The 19746-nt window shown below is 45.3% G+C and overlaps 1 protein-coding gene across 2 annotated transcripts in view; it reads left to right on the top strand.

Moving 5' to 3' along the window:
* Window positions 1–19746, top strand: part of ACTR10 (actin related protein 10) — a 165729-nt gene that overhangs the window by 44349 nt on the left and 101634 nt on the right. For both annotated transcript variants that reach the window (XM_085626131.1, XM_085626130.1), the window contains exon 7: window positions 3453–3532. In XM_085626131.1, coding sequence (XP_085482257.1) covers window positions 3453–3532 — 80 coding nt within the window. The remainder of the gene's footprint in view (window positions 1–3452; window positions 3533–19746) is intronic.

The raw sequence follows: 19746 nt of genomic DNA, 5'->3' as shown, positions 1-19746 counted from the left end.
TAAATACTGAATTTAGCAGTGTTAGGGGAGTGTAGAGTAGTAGCTAAAGGAGTACTTACCCTTGGGGTTACTACACCTCCTCCTATATGACCGCTTTCTGTGAGAAGTTAGCATAACCCTGTCCCAGAATTCCTAAGTTTGCCACCAAAAAGGTGGCCAACTCTGAAAAGTCAAGTCCACAGTTAGCCCACCTTAGGCGTGGTACTAGCCTAGGGGGGGATCAACGCCTACCTTTCTGACTAATTTTCCCACCTGTCCAGGTACCAAAGGGCATTGGACAATGGGGGTCGGCGTCCTCTCCTGTGATGGGAGGCAGATTTGAATTTTAAAGGCAGTGGCTTCTTTGAACCTCCCCAGCCTGGGAATGCTAATCAGCAGGTCATCCTGAGGGAGGGGGTGTGAACACCCTCTTCCTGTGCAGGCTTTGTTTCTGACATCCTGAGAGCAGGGGCCCTCACTCTAGGAGGTCAGCAATCTGTCTTGGGTGGCAGGCTGGCAGTGACCAGTTGGCCAACACACCAGAGACTGGTAGGGTTTCAGGGTAACCTCTAAGGTGCCATCTGTGTGCATGTATTCACAGATCCTCCACTGGAATCAGGGTGGGTTTGTGAATGTGAAACGTTTGATAACAAACGTCCCTATTTTCAGTGAAGCCATCATGTAGCTGGGGAACTCCTATTCACCAGTGTCCAGCACATGGGTTAAAATAACTTCTCTGATTACTTGTATTGGCAGCATTAAAACTGACCAGCACAGGGGCATATCTGCTCATGCAGACAGATATGTCCTCACATGTAATATAAAGCACCCTGCCTTAGGACTGTAAGGCCTGCTTTAGGGTTGACTTACACATATTACATGCAGTGTTAGGAGCCATGGCACACAGGGATGTGTGTTACGTTGTGTTTTCACTTTTGTCAGCACCAAAACGCGCAGCCTGCAATGGCAGCCCTGCATGAGTTTGATGAGGGGTCCCTTTGTGTGGCACAATTTGTGCTGCAACCCTTGGGGACCCTCTTTAGTACCTCAGGCCCTAGGTACCAGGGGTACCATGTGTAGGTACTTACAGAGAGTGCTAAAGGTATTGCCATTTGGGGACACAATTGGACGGTTTTGTGGGAAGAGATCTGGCACTGGGGACCTGGTTAGCAGGAACCCATTTCACTTAAGTCGAAATCACATCCTGTTCTTGCCAAAAAATATGGGTAACCATGTCAAAAAGGGGCACTTTACTACAAAAGGACATTTCATGTTCTTGTTCTATAAGTAATTAATATTGTTCTGTGCCCAACCAATCCAAATAAATTTAAAGTAATTCAAGATGTTTAAATCTTTGTCGTTTGTCATGTCATCCTGCTTTTGTACACCTTTTTGTATTTATATATTCAATGTACAGCTGACATCTTAAATAGTGTCTGAGGGGATTTAGACATAAATGGTTTTGTGACCTTGTAAAAAATATTCAGAGTGCCTATAGAAGTATAGGAATTATAAGTCCTGGAACGGGAGTTTGAACTTATGGATCTGTTGTTTTATACTAGTTCTTTACTAGCACGATTATCTTAGTGTTAGCACAATGATTATGTAGTACGTGATGTAAATGAGAAAAGCTACATTTTGTGAATACTAAAACATGACAATAAGACATGAAAAGAGGCTTTTGCGAGTGGAACAAACATTTCTGAAATTAACCAGTTTTTTGTTTTTGTTTTTAATGGGAAAAACATTAAGGGCTGGGAATCAAATCCTGTGTCCCGAAGACAAGTTTTGTTTTAAATAATTTTAAACCTGTGTCGTATTTACTTAAAAAGTCATGGGAAAAAGAGACACACTTTATAGGGGTATCTTTGTCCTTTTTGTCTTTCTAATATGACCCAAACTACTTAGGGAGTATGGATGACAGACAGGAGCAAAAGGGAAACTAGTAAGAGAAATAGCGAAGTAGCATATGAGTGGAATGTAGGAGGAAAGAGAAAAATAATATAAGATGTTGGAAAAGAGTTCTATCTTTAAATAAATCACAAAGCTCTGTGGTAAAAGGAAATCGTGGCAGTAAAAATAAAGGAAATTGGAGACCAATGGGTGAGCATCTCTCCCCCAATCACAATCAAAAAGAACAAAAGAAAGGCTGTAGGAGAGGGAATAATATAGATTCACAGCACAAGGGAGGTCAGGACGGTTCAAGGTCATAATGTACCACCTCTCAACCTCAGGGAAAGAAGAAAAAAAACAGGAAAAAATTGTGTTACAGATAAGGATGGGGTAGAAAAATTAAAGGAAAAGAGTGATCAATGCAATCCTTTGTGAAAACCAAATTGTTGATTGCAATTTCGAGTTAAGACATTATTTAAGATGGTTTGGAAAACTTGGTGAATGCCATTCATCTTGGAAATGTTGAGGGAACACGTTAGGTAAAATAGATTCTCACATTTGTTATTTACCAAATGTGTTTTTCTCAGTGGTCAAATACAGCTGGCAGTCTCTGGTTCATTAGAGGACATTTGTTTGGATGACTATAGAGCTCCCATTTCTTGCATTCATTTACTTCTCCAACATTTGACAATAATACATGTGAACACATACACCAGGACATGGTCACTGGTGAATGAGACAAAAGAGAGGAAACACAAAGAGCTGTGCAAGCATAAGTAGACTGGGAGGCAGGCACAGCGTAGAAGGACTAAAACATGCACTTTACCCCACATGGGGAAGCATACACATAGAAAGACGTGAATACGAGGATAACAACACAATAAGACGCAAGCACCGTCTGGCTTCTCTATCACTCCCACATCGGTAAAGTAGATTGCACTGCACCACCCACAGTAGGGCTGGCGCATGCATGCACACACATAACCGTAAGCATGTTGTGGAAGGTCACAGGTTTTATTCAGCCCTCCTGCTTCGGATGCCCCACCACTCGCTGTTTTTTTGCATATGGATTATGTGGGCTGCAAATCCTACCACTCCCTTTGGCACACTCACATTGGTAAGGTAGATGGTCACAAGGCCCATAGTCCCTTACAGTGCACTCTTGATTAGACAATCCAAAAACACTTTGACAAAAGGCCACTTTGGTGACTCCCAGTAGTGCCAAGGAATTGGTGAGCTATGTGCTCTATAAACAAGGTGTAATATAGCATGTTCCAGGTTGGGTCTATTTATAATTTCTTCATAGCTGTACTATACAGTGTGTGATTTTTAAGTGGTTCTTTATCATGAAGTACTGTTCAAGAAGTGAGACAACCTAGAAGAGATAGAAAAAATATACCAGTTCTCAAGTCGAATATCCTAATTTTATCTAAATAGAGAGACTACTTAAAACGTTTGTATTCTTAGTCCTATGTATAGCTTAAGAATATCACTGTTATGCCCTTGCAGACAGAAGGGATTTGTTGTGTTGTTTTAAACTGTTATATATTTTTATTGACTTCGTTATTTTGAACCTTTAGGGAGCTGGAAAATCAACTACTAGAGCAATGCACTGTTGATACGGGCACAGCAAAGGGACAGTCTCTTCCATCTGTGATGGGTAATGTTTCTTATATTCATTTCTTTATTGAACATGGCATTCTGCACTGTTTGTTTTTTTTCTTCCAAGATCAAATGTGATATATCTTGAAGGATTGCATCACGAAGTTTAGAAACCAATGACCATTCGTAATTTAGGATCTCGTTCAGTCTTCAGCCAGTGTCCCCCTTTTGATACCACCCTCCACCTGACCTGGGAAGTCATACTAATTGTTTCTTTCTGTAAGATTCTTTCATCCTGCTGATTTCTAATCTTGTGGAATGCACTTGGATACCAAGCTGGGTCTCGCTACTGTTCTTGCGTTGGTGTCAAGTGGTTCCAGAGATGTTCAGACATGCCATACATTATTGAGTGTGCCACCAGAATTGAAGTCCCTATAGACATAACCTGCGCCAGTTCACCCTTTTGTACTTCTTTCCTCTTTTGCATACCACAGATAGTTTTGCTTGCAAACGTTTTGCATATTTATGACTTGTGTAACAATACTAACATAATAGTTTAGCCTTTTGAATGCTGGGTTGTTCATCCACATAAAATGATGAGGGAAAGTATAATTTAAAAAAATGAAAACGAATCCTTAAATTAATAAATTCCCTTGATGTTGCTGCGACAGAGAAAACAAGTCCAAATATAGAGAAAATGACTATGCTTTCAGATTCCTCTTTCCACTGTTGAGTTGATGTTCTTGGTCCTGATTTTTCCACGTTTCCTCGTTGCCGTTACCACATACCTCAGTCTGCTGAACAAATTGAGCAGTTTCTTGTCTAGAATATGGCTCTGTTAAGCCATTGAGCAGCTTCACTGGCTCCTCTGCTGGAACTTTTCCTTGCCTTTCCTCACATAACCATGCAAAACCACTACTCGTGAAGCTCTGGGATTACTTGCAACATCCCAGAGATGGCCTTCTCCTTCCCCTAACTCTCTGTCTCGGTTTATTTCTTTGACATTTATGGTCCGTCTGTGCCTCAGCAGACTCCTCTAATACTACAATAGAGGTGTTCAAAACTAGCTTGTATGCAGTCGAAGATGGGTGATAGCTTGAGAAGTTGCCAACACCCACCTTTTAAATACTCAGTTCATCCTGCAAAATAACTGTACAAATGAGAGGATGTGGCCTAACGGCTATGGTGGTTGATCTCAAATCTGGGTTTGAGTCTCGGTAACAACGCTAAGCATTCTGTGATTCTGGGCAAATCACTTAATCTCCCCGTGCCTAACATAACAAGCATTGGCATAGCCAATTGGTCTCGCTTTTGGGACCTTGTAAGTATTTAGTTATGCAGCACAATATCCTTGGTGCAACAACATCAACTGTTGCATGGCTAAGCACTTATAAGGTCCCAAAGGCGAGACCTATTGGCTATACCAATGCTTGTTCAGTCTTTCTGATCAGCTTAAGTAGCTTCCAAACAACTGTATAGGAATTCTCAGCGCTCACCTAGCTGTAGCATCAGCAGTACTCTGCTGTTGGAGTGCAGTCTGGACTTCAGGGTAATCATTCCAGGAGTGGTTTGCGATCGCCTCCTCTAAGTGTTCTGCACACAGCCCTCGCTTGCTCCAAGCATCAATGCTGTATGTTCCCATTTGAGAACAGGATAGGAGAACTACACATTCCCTGGAAACTTCCTGGTGTTAACATTAGTAATCGAAGTCTACGTGGAAGAATGCGGTGTTTAAAGGGAAGCCAATAATCCAGTCCACTCTAGTTTAAGATGGCAATTGCAGAGAAAAGGAGGAAGAAGGGACCTGAGGGAGTTTGTATGCCTGTTGGATCAAGAAGGCCATGACTAAAATAAATAAAACAAGCCTAGACAAGATATATTTACTTGGTCAGTATCTTTTTAGCTATGTTGTACAGCAGCACATCTTAAAATAGGGGGGCGGAGGGGAAAGGGGCGAGGTTAGTCAACCGTGCCCCACAGTTCCAGTGGCCTTGGTTATTGCACAGCAGCAGCAAATTACATGACTAATATATGCAGTGCTTTAAATGGGAGAAAAGTGCAGCACTCATCAAATTGAGCTGTGGCCTGGGAGGGGGCGTGGCAAGGAGGCGGGGCTAAGGGTAGGGCTAATGACAAACATTTAAAGGGCTCAAGAATTTATCTGGGTGCAAACGATGACAAATTGTTTCAGTCTGTAATGAATTATTGGTGCCATTGCATGTATTAAGGATACTTTTAACATTCTCTTTCAAATGTTGCATATATGAAGATTGCCTCTGCACAAGTGGCACCGGAATCACATTTGAATGCTTCTGCGCCTTCAGTGCACTGCATCTGAACCCTCTGGTAAATCTGCCTACGCACGGTCTGTGTACTGCACCTGTACCCCCTGGTGCCTCTGCCGGTCTACCCTCCGTACCCTCGCTGACTAACTCAGCATATTGCAGCGACCACCTACATGGATCTAGGAGATGTGGCATTTATAAATCCAGTTCACAAGCGAGTCAGTTTACAAACCGAACCCTTTGATACACTGATATCTCTCCACTGCACTCTCACTGCACTGCATTGTTTCCCTCTGCACCCTCACTGCACTGCATTGTTGCCCTCTGCGACCTCAGTGCACTGGATCGCTACCCTCTGACATCTCTGCCTCCGCAGCCTCAGGGCACTGCATCTCTACCCTATAACATCGCTGCCTCCTCAACCTCAGGTCATTTGATCTCTACCATCTGGTAGCTCTGCATCCTCAGTGCACTGCAACTCTGCCCTCGGGTAAATCCACCTATGTACCCTTATTGTACTGTGCCTGTACCCCTGATACTTCTGCCCCCACTGGTGCCTCTGCTGGTCTGCCCTCTGTAACCTCACTAAAACACTCAGTATAGTGCAGCAACACAACCCACGTGGTTCTAGGGAGATGTGACATTCATTACTCTAGTTCACTAGTGAACCTCTTTACAAACTGAGGTCAGAGGGCTGCTTGCATTAAGCACCCTATATATGTTTAGGATGTGCTTCAAAGCTCAGGAATGCACACTGGTCGAATGCTTCTGTTTATCAACTTTGGGAGCTGTAGCTACAAAGAGCTAGTGAGTCGGTCATCCGCTTTGGCTGAGCTCTTGTAGAACGATTTGGAATTCAACTGCATGTTAAAAATACAGTTTGGTAAAGCATCAATAAAGATTAAATACAGGCATATGGGTGGGGGTGGTGCAGTAATTTTCAGCAGTTTTATATAAGCGTGAACTCAGCCCGAAATTATCGGTGAGCTTTACAGGAGCACCAGTTACATTACACAAAGTCAGCAGCTCTGGCCGTTACGCTACATCATTTCTCCTTCAGTGTGCTAGGGGCAGGGTCGGTGGGAAGGGCACTTGCTTATGTATGAGTTGCAGAAGGTTCCTCGCTGGACGCTAAAACTGACTGGCACGGGTGGCAAACCTGATGCTTGCCGGTGCTCTTCTCCGCCTCCTCCTCGGAATGTTATGGCTCTTCGTTTTCCGTCCTGCTGCCTGCGCTGGTAAAGAAGAACGGAAAGCCAGAGCAAACGGCGTGTTTTAAAGGGCTCTCCTTACTTCCTGCCGCAAAGCTATCTGGCAAGTGACATCACACGTTGTTCTGCTATGGCGCCTCGCTACCGGTGTGAAATTGCCATTGTGTAAACATGTGCCACAGTGTCAAAATGAGATGCATGCTCATAAGACTTTGTGATCTGAAATGCCAACCTGATGCAGTGAGTACCGGTACTCTCCTTGTTAATGGAGAAGTTTCGGTATTCTGAGGGGGGGGTGCTGATATATTTAAAGCACTGAATATACTATAATTGCCCCAATACATTAATTTCATTTATACTCTAATGCTGCAGTAAGAGAACTTCTCATGAGAATTTCTGTACTTTTAATGACAACCCCCTAGCGTCTGATGAAGTTTTAATCTCACTCTTTGACTACTTGTAGCGCTATATAAAATACCTAATAAATGTCTTCATCAGAGAGAAAGGTAGTATAAGAGCAAGGTGAATTGGTGGTACATGCCATTATTGTGTCTTTCTACAGCTCTGCCCTAAGCTTGTGCTTTCCTTCTGGAAAAGATGCCCTCCTCGTATTCTTTTATAACACTAAATGCGGTATGGGGGCTAGGGGGGCTGTGGCACTACAGAGAGGCCGAATCTCAGTGTCACATCCTACGATTCTAGGCAAGTCACTATATCCCCTGCCTAAAACAATGAGTGTGAACTTGTGTAATGTAATCGGTGCTCACGTTAAGCACCCCAATACCTTCCAGTTGGGACCTTCTATGTAAAAATGCAAAAAAACAGAATTGTATCTAAATCACAGCAGGTGCAGTGGACAGACACTAATACAAGTAAATCAACCTGTACTTGGGCCAAGCGCCGAAGACCATGATGTAACGTGTGGCACGTGCTGCCGCATATTTTTTTTGGGTGATACAACAGATCACCACCAGGCGATAGCGCATGCACGCTGCCTGAGTGAGAGACCTAAAAATTGACTCCCTCCAGAAGAGACTCTTTCTGAAGTAGTTCCAACATCCCTAACCCAGATCAGATCTAATGGTGGCTGCCCTGCAGAACAAGTAGCCGCCGGCGGGCGTCAGGCGTCCTAAAATTAAACAGGAAATAGAAACCCAACATGCCAGTGTGAGACCACAAAGCAAGGGTCGTCGATGCAGAGACAGGCGGGTGTTACTCAGAGGATTGACTTGCAGTAAACCGACACTTTCAACTATTTCCGACTTTGAGGGGGGTTAAAATGAAGATTAGTGGAGAGCGCTGGGGGGCAGGGGACACCGATCCAGGGGCAAGGGAATGAAAGGTCACACGCAAAATAGCACACAGCAAGTAGACAATAAAAAGTAATTTGCTCACTAAAATGGCTTCCAAATTGAGGTGACACCAGTGGACTTCAGCCACCCAACATCTGATTGGTGTGGAGAGAGGGGAAAAAAACAAACTTTAGACTGCACCAAGGTTATATTCAAAGGCGGGACAATCCACATGCATCACTCCCCCCTTCCTCTAATGATTGAAACAGGCGCCACTATACTGCAAGCAGGGCCAAAGGCATTTGAGGCAGTGGTAGTGTCTTATCTCCCTTCACAAGCTTCACTAAGACTCGAGCTAGCTCCCCTCTCCCAGAATCGTTTACAGGTGAAGTTTCTTGGTGTGGTATTATAAGTGTGACAGGCAAGTCTACAAAATCAAACATCGGCCTGTTTCGTTGGAAAATTGTGGCTACCGCCAAACTCTGCATAACATGCTCCAAAAGCGTGGCAGGTTGTAGCGGTGCTTCCAAAGGCAGGATGCATCAAAGGAAAGGATGAGGAGAGGCACAAAGACAACACGGGAGATTGAAATGATGGCGGCTGAAAGGAGAGGAAGGGAGAAGGAGCAGCATGAGGGGAACAGAGTCACAACAAACCCACACATATAAACTTTACACTTGTGTGCAAATCTGTCTGGATAGCGCAGACTTTAATGTCTGAAAACTGTCCTAGGGTCTAGCTTTAAAGTAAAGGGGGCACTCAAGGCTGACTAAGAAAAATAACTAACAAAATAAATGCTCGAACAGAAGGTGTGAGACTGGAGGGAGGAGGACGCAAGAGACAGAGGTCGAAGAGGCTGCAGTTTCAAGGGTAAGGAATGCCTCAAAGTGCAGGAACCAGCCAGAGCCGCCAGGTTTCACAGGCGAATCATAAACCACCCACAGGAAGCTGTATATGTTGCCACAAACCTGGAGAAGACACCTACGACTTTACAAGATGAGGGAGCTTTGACAAAACAGAACAAGGAAGTTAACCGCGTGGCCAAAGTCAAAGTGATCGCGGGGAAAAATGCTACCGCCTGCCTCAGCTTGCAGTGCATGTGCGCGAGTGGTGCGCGCGCAGCAGTAATCACGCCATATGGTGCCTCTGCTCAAGCCCGCGCACATGCACTGCAAGCTGTGGCCGGCGGTAGCATTTTTTTGAAGCCCTTACTTAAAGTCTCGCCAGACCAGCGCAAGCGCTGGGTCAGGCGAGACCTAAAAATGAATGTGTCCTTATGTAAGGCAATTGATGCTCATGTAAAGTGCTCTGATAACTGACACCTTCGGGTCAATCTTTGGTCTATATAAACTCCCCCCCAAAAAAAAATATATATATATGAAAATTGTTGATCATGGCAGTGGAGAAGTCTTAGGGACACAAACATGAGCAGAAAGTTTTAAGTTGGCTCTGAAAATTAGCCCTGAAAGTTGTCCATGCAGAACTGGCAGTCCCCTGTGCTACTGCTGTGCAATCAACTGAGAACAGAATTAAAGGCCTGGCCCATCCAAGCAATGTTAAGCGTTAATGCAAATCGGGGCGATACAGGACAAGCATACAGGATAAGCATTGAGGGTTGTGCCAGTGGATCACACTTGTGAAATCAGGTGGTATCCGACATCTAGCCACAGATTCCTTACCTTGTAATTATCCCAAGGCACCAGATTGGATCCGGAAAAGTTTCTACACAGTACCTGTGTCCGTCGTTAGAGGAAATCCATAGCGACATCATCCACCGGATGTGATGTCGACAGAGTCCTTTCAAGCCCTCCCCTGACGTCCGTTTCTTCTTTTCTGCGCTTCGATGCAGATCCGTAGATCTGTAGATCTGTACTTCTGGCCATTTTTGGGCTATCTCGACACAGTGTGGCCTTTCTGGATGTTTTTGGGGTCCTGTGGACTATGATGTCGATCCCCTCACCCTCATTCTATTTGCATGTGGTGTCTGGGCGTGCATCGTGACTCCGAAGGGTGTGGCTAATGTCTTCAGCTTCGATCATCAGCGTTGCAGGCGCGCCGAATGACACGGTTAGCGGCGCGGTGGTTGAAGTTCCCTCGTTTGTCGCAGGCTTCTCCCTCCAAGGACCGCTCAATGGCCAGTTCCCAAAGTCCTTCGTCTTCGCTGTCGACTGGTAAGTAACACCGTATGCGGTCAGGGTCTTCCCTGACTTAACCGCGTATGGTCCGTGTCTAACATTCCTCCGGTTGCTGAATCGCAGCGATAGTCTGCCCGCGCATTTTGATATTTCCTGGCACTGAGGCGACTCTGGATCAGATGAGGGAATACTATCTCTGTTTTTGGTTTTCCGCTTGCCTCTGGTGCCTGTCTCGGCCTCAAGGAGGCCCGAGAAGCCTTGACTAACTCTAAGCCGGAGGGACCTCCCTTGGTGTCAGTGAGGCCCTCTGGATCCGTGATCTAATCCATAACTGCTCCGGTGCAAGCCCTACAGGGTTGCCATCTGTGACACCAGTGTTGGATCTGCCGGCACCACCAATCGCCGCTACTGTGTCTCCTTCCAGACGCTGAGGTGTCGCCTTTTCGATGCCCGGTCGACATCGGGGGCAGCAGCAGTTTTTTCCGGGCTACCTTCCTCCGCCTCCCCTGTTATTTTCACTGTGCGGAGCTGTTATTGCTATTCGCTTTTGGAGAATATTTTTGTGCCTTGTTGGAAACAATTCCATGACCCTTCCCCTACCAATGCCAACGTTTAGTTTCTGAACTGGATGTCATACTTGAATGTCTGCTCCTAGTCCACCCTCTCTTAGGTCTCAGAACCGTTACATTGAAACTGCTCGGGTATGGAATGGCAAAAGGTTAGTAGTTGTCTCAGAATATCTCCCTCATAACTGCAGCTATTGATCCGTAAAATACCTTCGTCCCACTTAACGTAATTACTAAACACCTCTGTCATCATAGGTGGAGATTTTGTTCCCGCACACTGCCAAGACTAAGGTCACCAGCCGGTTCATTGACCTGGGGTTGGTCTTGGCTAAACGAGAAATTACTTCCCACTGGAAGGCGAGGCAGGGGCCTAGTCTCTTGCGCTGGAATAGGGAGATGGTGAAATGGGTAGGAAGTGAAGGGAACTATAGACTGCGTTTGGCTCAGCGTAATGGAAGTGAGAAATCGCAAGAAATGGCCCGGGCATGGGTGGCACTCCTGGAGCTGTTCAAACATCTGACTGTAGACGAAGAGGCTCTTGAGAGGGATATGGCACGGGACCCTTGAGAAACCCTTCATGTTTGTGGGAGTACAGGGCGAGGTGAGGGCACTGGGACCATGATAGGCAGCTTCCCCCTGTGCTTTTGATACACTCACTGCTGCGCCCTGCGGGATGGGGAGTCTGACTGGTGATACGGGAGGCATCTTTGCCCTCTTGCAACTTAGAGGCTGGCGACATGCTTGGGAGGGTGGTAGGGGTGGGGGGTTCTGTTGGGGGAGTTTGAAAGGGAGAGGGGTGGTAGGGTGGGGGGGGGGGTCTTCTTATTGCATCACACCATTGACCTGGATCAACCATGTGGACGGACTGCGCTGCATCACGGACGCCTTATAGGACGATGGGTGTGACTTTGTAATCAGATTGGCGGGCTGTCCGTTATACTTCATCTTGGTTTCCTCTGTTGACCAGTCAGTGGGCGGGGGATTAAATGTGTAATTTCATGAAACTCAATAAAAGTCTGTTTAAAAAAATAAATAAATCATAGGTGGAGATTTTAATCGGGGCTTAGAAGAAATGAGAGCTAAGCCTTTGCAAACTTAATGGCTTCTCAAATAATAATTTGAAACATACAAGCATTATAGCTTCCGTTGCACAGTTATTGTTTGGCAAAACTCTCATGGGGGCATATAACAGTTCCCTGTTCATTCTAATGCACATTAAATTTTCTGTGAACTGAAATACTTTTCTGCTCCTGATGTAGCCTTGACCATGTTTAGGGAATCCACATGTCTAGACACATCTACAGCTGACTAGATTTAAAGCCAATGATGTTCCTTTACATTAATTTGAGTAACGGAGGCGGTAGACAGGGGCACCTCTTCCCCCACTCCTGTTTGCATTGTTTCTGGAACCATCAATGTGTTTTGTGCAGAGAGGCTTAAATTAGGATTTAAATGGAATGAAATTTGAAATGACAAAACATCCACATAGCCAGATGTCATAATTCTGTATGCGGCCAAACCTGATCAGGCAGTTGGCATTCTTATTCATTTCTAAGACTAATGTTAACTATTTGGGCTTTAGAATTAATTGGATATGTATAAACTGTGCTTTTGTAATGGACTAAATGAAAATACTTTCCCTACTTTCCAGCTGCCTCTTTCAAATTTCATGTACTTTAGATACTGGGGTATTCAAATATCCCGAAGTAAGTAATACATATGTAATACCACCATATCAGGAATATTAGCAGCAAGGGAGGATACGACATACTGGAAGATTCTCCTGTTTTCCCTTCTCAGAAGAGCGGCATTTCATAAAATGACTGTGCTTCTGAGATTCTTATATATACTTCAAAATCCACTATCGATCCAAATGTGTTTTTATGCACTCTGTTAAGATGGAGGTTCACCCACTACCTCTCTTGGAACACTCCGTAGACGTTTATGTAAAGGTGGGCTAGAGGTACCTCACATACGCAACTACTATTGGGCCTCTCAATTGGCAATACTGAATGACTGAGTGTTTGCCTCATAGCAGCAAACACCATTCAAGATCAGCCAAATGGCAATGTGAACTAAAGGGTACACACACGGCAAATATCCAGCCAGATTCTGGGAAAACTGCCCTACGACACTCAATCTGTAATATACTCTTGGGAAGAAGCTCCTGAATTGATGAGATTGAATAATATAATCACCAAAGAAATTTCCACTGTAGTTTTGTACCATTCTCAAATATTTAACACATTTGGAGGGGTTCTGGTGCAGGCATGTAATTAGGATAACTAAAGGAAGAGACCTCTGCATCACACGGGAAAGATGCAATTTGAGCAGCTGTGCACCAAACATGAACGGGGCATACTTTTTTTAGATTCCTCCGATGGCAGTAGGACTTTCAGAACTATGTTCTAGCGGGAACCTTGCAGAATGTTCCCTAGTGAAAAGCAGAATCCTGGCTAAGCAGCTGAGGAAGCAAATCTTGGTAAAGCCGATGGGTCTGGCTTTCATTTTGATTCTTGACCAAAACAATACTGCAGTGAGAAACAAAACAAAAAAATGACTTTCTTGGTACAGTTCATGTGTGTGATCAAGAACTTAATGTGTGACAATTCACAGAACTCTGGAGATGTAAAATAGTTCTTCATGCATTACAATGCCACTACTCCATTGGATCTGGAATGATGAACCACATGTGCAGTAGCATACAGAGAGAAGAAATGTCTGATCTGGGAGGGGCCAAAGCCCACTCTATGTATTGTTTAAAGAATTGGAAACAGTAGGTCGTGCAAGCATCTGCCCTTTCAAACCAGATGTAGAAAGAAGTCTCATTGATATATGTGGCACTACTTACTAATCCACTTGATACGTTGACTTGCCAGAGATTCAAAGGGATAAATGAAGCAGGTCCCCTGCAATACTGGGATGGAAAAGAGAGACATGTGTACCTGAGGGAAATAGCAATACGTTCTGGTTTTTATACTGATCCTGTAAAAGGTTTTTCATTGTATATACTACACTAGAACATATCTGTTACCGTGGGGGGAACTTGCCTTTGCAATATGCGTCAGTGGCTGTGGATGAGAGGGAAGTCAAAGGTTCAAGTTTTCGCGGAGCCCTGTAGAAGACTTATTTGTCAATGTGTTAGGGTTCCCCTTTGATCTGTCTGCTAACTTAATGCTGTTGGGAATTTAGAATTTGCATCCTCTCTTGGCACGTACCACAAACTGTGATGATCTAGGCCTCATTGTGGCACGCTATGACGAAGCACAAACATGGTGCACCCACGCCTCCTGAGGAATATATGTTTGGTGTAATTATAGGGAGTTGTGCATTGCTGTGAAATAAAGTGTGTAAGCAGGTCATGGCTGCCCAGCACAAATTTGATAAGATTTGGAGAGCATGGATTCGATGTCATGAGCCAATTTGAATATAATGGGGATCAAGCAGACATTGTGAGTATGATTACCATAAACAATTGAGCAGGTTGTTGATAGCTTTCGTTGTATTGTGAGCACTCCACAGTAAGATAGAACCCTATGGTTATTGCTGATATTTGTTTTTACAGCGGCTACTAAATTACCAAAGTCCATCAGTTGGCTCCATTCTGTTGTATTGTGCAATTATTTTGTACACCTGTAATCTCCTTGTTTGGGGGGAAATCTATCTTCCTTGCGTTACCATAACACAAGCAACCCAAGACCGGTTTCGGTCTGATTGGGACTTATCAGAAGGGTGTAGCTTGGTTGGATTGGCACAATTAGGGACCCACGTCATAGCAAACCAGTCTTGGGTAACTTGTGTTCCGGTTCAGGGCGTTTGAGCTGGTCGGTTCCTATTGGAGCAGGGTCAACATTGATATGCATATGGCTAGGTCCAGACTGAGATAGCATAGTCCGCAAAAGAACGATGGGTTGAACTACTATACTGAGCGATTACCAGTGGTTAGACTAATTGCAAGCTTTCCTCCAATCACCTTTTGTGTGTTTAAGAATGTCATTAGTTACACCCAGTGACTGGAAACACTGTCTTCAGGGAAACCAAGAGGTGATGGGTGGAATGTTTGAATTATTCCCAGTCCCCTGGTAATTACCCTTGGATGCATTTGATTCCATTGTTTTTTTTGTGCTCGGACAAGACAAGAACCACCCTCATACAAATCAGGATTGTTTCTGCACCAATAGCCAGGCCAAGTCCCCCCTGAATGGGAAACCTACCACCCCAGACTGATTTCAGTTTATATGGACCTTGTCACTGAGTTTCTTCAATTGGAATATGGATGTTGTTTGCCTGTTTTAAAATGCACAAGAGTATTTGTTTCTTATCCTTGTTTTTATATTTCTCGGATGTGTGGCAGACTATTCTCTTCCTTCCTTTCTTACATGCATGTGCCATTCTAAGGATTTGCTATTGACCATGCTTCGCTTTCTTCTCTTGCATTCCTTTTTCTGCCATTTTTACTATTTACGTATCATGCTCTTCTGTAGTGGCTATATTAAGTTTCTGTTTTCCACACATCACTTAAAGCAATGTGTTCATATAAGTATCAAAACATGTTGATAACTTTTGGTAATGTATTTCTCGAATTATTTTGTTTTTACTTGAAAAATATTCTTTCTCATAGCTATTTCTGTTTTGTGTGCTGCATTCGTTTTTGAGAAGAGACTGGTGGAAAACCTTTATAACTTAATTTATTTCCTTATGCCTAGAACTTTTAGGAAATCCAATTTTGACGGACTTGTGTTAGGCACTATATCAGTTTTTGCTCATTAAATGTATGTTGGCTAAGTAGCCTGCTACAAAGAGTTGGACATTTTTCTTTAAGGTTCATGGAAAATGTTGCTTTTTATTTCAGCACCCCCTCTGGTTCAATTACGGAGAAGCTATTGTCAAAGTCTCTGAATACATATTCAAAAGACAGCCTTGAAGCTATTCAGTGTGTTTAGCAGTTTTATACAATATCTACTGCTAATTGTCTTCCTCTTTCCCCTCTAAGATCTCTGTATTGCTACATTATTACATTTAACCAGTGAGAGCTTGTTTATTTCCTACGAAGATGACAAAGTTGCGTAATTGTATTTGTGGCACTTTAACCCCAAAGGAGAAATAACATAACCACTTTACTCTACGTTGGCTACTGTCTCTAAAGCTTATGAGAGCCAGAAAGTGAAGTAAAACCAGAATGGGCCACTGAGGACAGAGCTCTGATGAATTGTGGGAGACCATGAACGCTATTGGATCTTTCCATTACTTACTGTGACATGGGAAAGTAAAAATGTTGTATTCCATTTACTGGGGAGTCCCACCTAAGGAACTTGGATTTAAAGTGTGGAAACAATTATGTTTAAGACTTAGCATTCAAAGACTGCTACCTGGTTTACTGTTGGACTCTATTCTACTACTGTTTAGCGAGAATCTCTGTTTTCTTTTGAAGTCTAAATTGGGGTGCTATACTTTTAATGGCAAAAAGCGCTACAACAAACAAATGATGGACGGAATGCTGACAATGCAGACATTCTCCCCCAGTCAAGAGATCTGGGTTAAATCCATCTTTCTTTTGCCCACTACGCCACCCCAGTTTAGACATGGCCATATGCAAATCAGTCTTGACCCTGTGCCTCATGGGAACAGTCCAGCCCGAACTGCCAAGCCATGTCTTCCCTGGACCGGAATCAAGCATCCTAGGACCGGTTTCTGGCTATCAGCCGTCATCAGCCAGGATAGCTTGACTCCAGTGGCGTAGTGAGCATGGGTCCCACGTCTGGGAATACCCATCCCACTTAGGGCGAAAAGCGCTACAACAAACAAATGATGGACGGAATGCTGACAATGCAGACATTCTCCCCCAGTCAAGAGATCTGGGTTAAATCCATCTTTCTTTTGCCCACTACGCCACCCCAGTTTAGACATGGCCATATGCAAATCAGTCTTGACCCTGTGCCTCATGGGAACAGTGCAGCCCGAGCTGCCAAGCCATGTCTTCCCTGGACCGGAATCAAGCATCCTAGGACCGGTTTCTGGCTATCAGCCGTCATCAGCCAGGATAGCTTGACTCCAGTGGCGTAGTGAGCATGGGTCCCACGTCTGGGAATACCCATCCCACTTAGGGCGAAAAGCGCTACAACAAACAAATGATGGACGGAATGCTGACAATGCAGACATTCTCCCCCAGTCAAGAGATCTGGGTTAAATCCATCTTTCTTTTGCCCACTACGCCACCCCAGTTTAGACATGGCCATATGCAAATCAGTCTTGACCCTGTGCCTCATGGGAACAGTCCAGCCCGAACTGCCAAGCCATGTCTTCCCTGGACCGGAATCAAGCATCCTAGGACCGGTTTCTGGCTATCAGCCGTCATCAGCCAGGATAGCTTGACTCCAGTGGCGTAGTGAGCATGGGTCCCACGTCTGGGAATACCCATCCCACTTAGGGCGAAAAGCGCTACAACAAACAAATGATGGACGGAATGCTGACAATGCAGACATTCTCCCCCAGTCAAGAGATCTGGGTTAAATCCATCTTTCTTTTGCCCACTACGCCACCCCAGTTTAGACATGGCCATATGCAAATCAGTCTTGACCCTGTGCCTCATGGGAACAGTCCAGCCCGAACTGCCAAGCCATGTCTTCCCTGGACCGGAATCAAGCATCCTAGGACCGGTTTCTGGCTATCAGCCCTCATCAGCCAGGATAGCTTGACTCCAGTGGCGTAGTGAGCATGGGTCCCACGTCTGGGAATACCCATCCCACTTAGGGCGAAAAGCGCTACAACAAACAAATGATGGACTGAATGCTGACAATGCAGACATTCTCCCCCAGTCAAGAGATCTGGGTTAAATCCATCTTTCTTTTGCCCACTACGCCACCCCAGTTTAGACATGGCCATATGCAAATCAGTCTTGACCCTGTGCCTCATGGGAACAGTCCAGCCCGAACTGCCAAGCCATGTCTTCCCTGGACCGGAATCAAGCATCCTAGGACCGGTTTCTGGCTATCAGCCGTCATCAGCCAGGATAGCTTGACTCCAGTGGCGTAGTGAGCATGGGTCCCACGTCTGGGAATACCCATCCCACCATATGCAAATCAGTCTTGACCCTGTGCCTCATGGGAACAGTCCAGCCCGAACTGCCAAGCCATGTCTTCCCTGGACCGGAATCAAGCATCCTAGGACCGGTTTCTGGCTATCAGCCGTCATCAGCCAGGATAGCTTGACTCCAGTGGCGTAGTGAGCATGGGTCCCACGTCTGGGAATACCCATCCCACTTAGGGCGAAAAGCGCTACAACAAACAAATGATGGACGGAATGCTGACAATGCAGACATTCTCCCCCAGTCAAGAGATCTGGGTTAAATCCATCTTTCTTTTGCCCACTACGCCACCCCAGTTTAGACATGGCCATATGCAAATCAGTCTTGACCCTGTGCCTCATGGGAACAGTCCAGCCCGAACTGCCAAGCCATGTCTTCCCTGGACCGGAATCAAGCATCCTAGGACCGGTTTCTGGCTATCAGCCGTCATCAGCCAGGATAGCTTGACTCCAGTGGCGTAGTGAGCATGGGTCCCACGTCTGGGAATACCCATCCCACTTAGGGCGAAAAGCGCTACAACAAACAAATGATGGACGGAATACTGACAATGCAGACATTCTCCCCCAGTCAAGAGATCTGGGTTAAATCCATCTTTCTTTTGCCCACTACGCCACCCCAGTTTAGACATGGCCATATGCAAATCAGTCTTGACCCTGTGCCTCATGGGTACAGTCCAGCCCGAACTGCCAAGCCATGTCTTCCCTGGACCGGAATCAAGCATCCTAGGGCCGGTTTCTGGCTATCAGCCGTCATCAGCCAGGATAGCTTGACTCCAGTGGCGTAGTGAGCATGGGTCCCACGTCTGGGAATACCCATCCCACTTAGGGCGAAAAGCGCTACAACAAACAAATGATGGACGGAATGCTGACAATGCAGACATTCTCCCCCAGTCAAGAGATCTGGGTTAAATCCATCTTTCTTTTGCCAATACGCCACCCCAGTTTAGACATGGCCATATGCAAATCAGTCTTGACCCTGTGCCTCATGGGAACAGTCCAGCCCGAACTGCCAAGCCATGTCTTCCCTGGACCGGAATCAAGCATCCTAGGACCGGTTTCTGGCTATCAGCCGTCATCAGCCAGGATAGCTTGACTCCAGTGGCGTAGTGAGCATGGGTCCCACATCTGGGAATACCCATCCCACTTAGGGCGAAAAGCGCTACAACAAACAAATGATGGACGGAATGCTGACAATGCAGACATTCTCCCCCAGTCAAGAGATCTGGGTTAAATCCATCTTTCTTTTGCCCACTACGCCACCCCAGTTTAGACATGGCCATATGCAAATCAGTCTTGACCCTGTGCCTCATGGGAACAGTCCAGCCCGAACTGCCAAGCCATGTCTTACCTGGACCGGAATCAAGCATCCTAGGACCGGTTTCTGGCTATCAGCTGTCATCAGCCAGGATAGCTTGACTCCAGTGGCGTAGTGAGCATGGGTCCCACGTCTGGGAATACCCATCCCACTTAGGGCGAAAAGCGCTACAAAAACAAATGATGGACGGAATGCTGACAATGCAGACATTCTCCCCCAGTCAAGAGATCTGGGTTAAATCCATCTTTCTTTTGCCCACTACGCCACCCCAGTTTAGACATGGCCATATGCAAATCAGTCTTGACCCTGTGCCTCATGGGAACAGTCCAGCCCGAACTGCCAAGCCATGTCTTCCCTGGACCGGAATCAAGCATCCTAGGACCAG

Source organism: Triturus cristatus, chromosome 9, assembly GCF_964204655.1.
Source record: "Triturus cristatus chromosome 9, aTriCri1.1, whole genome shotgun sequence".
Classification (NCBI taxonomy): Eukaryota; Metazoa; Chordata; class Amphibia; order Caudata; family Salamandridae; genus Triturus; species Triturus cristatus.
Note: the sequence above shows the minus strand (reverse complement) of the source record. Positions and strands in the feature narration are given on the sequence as shown.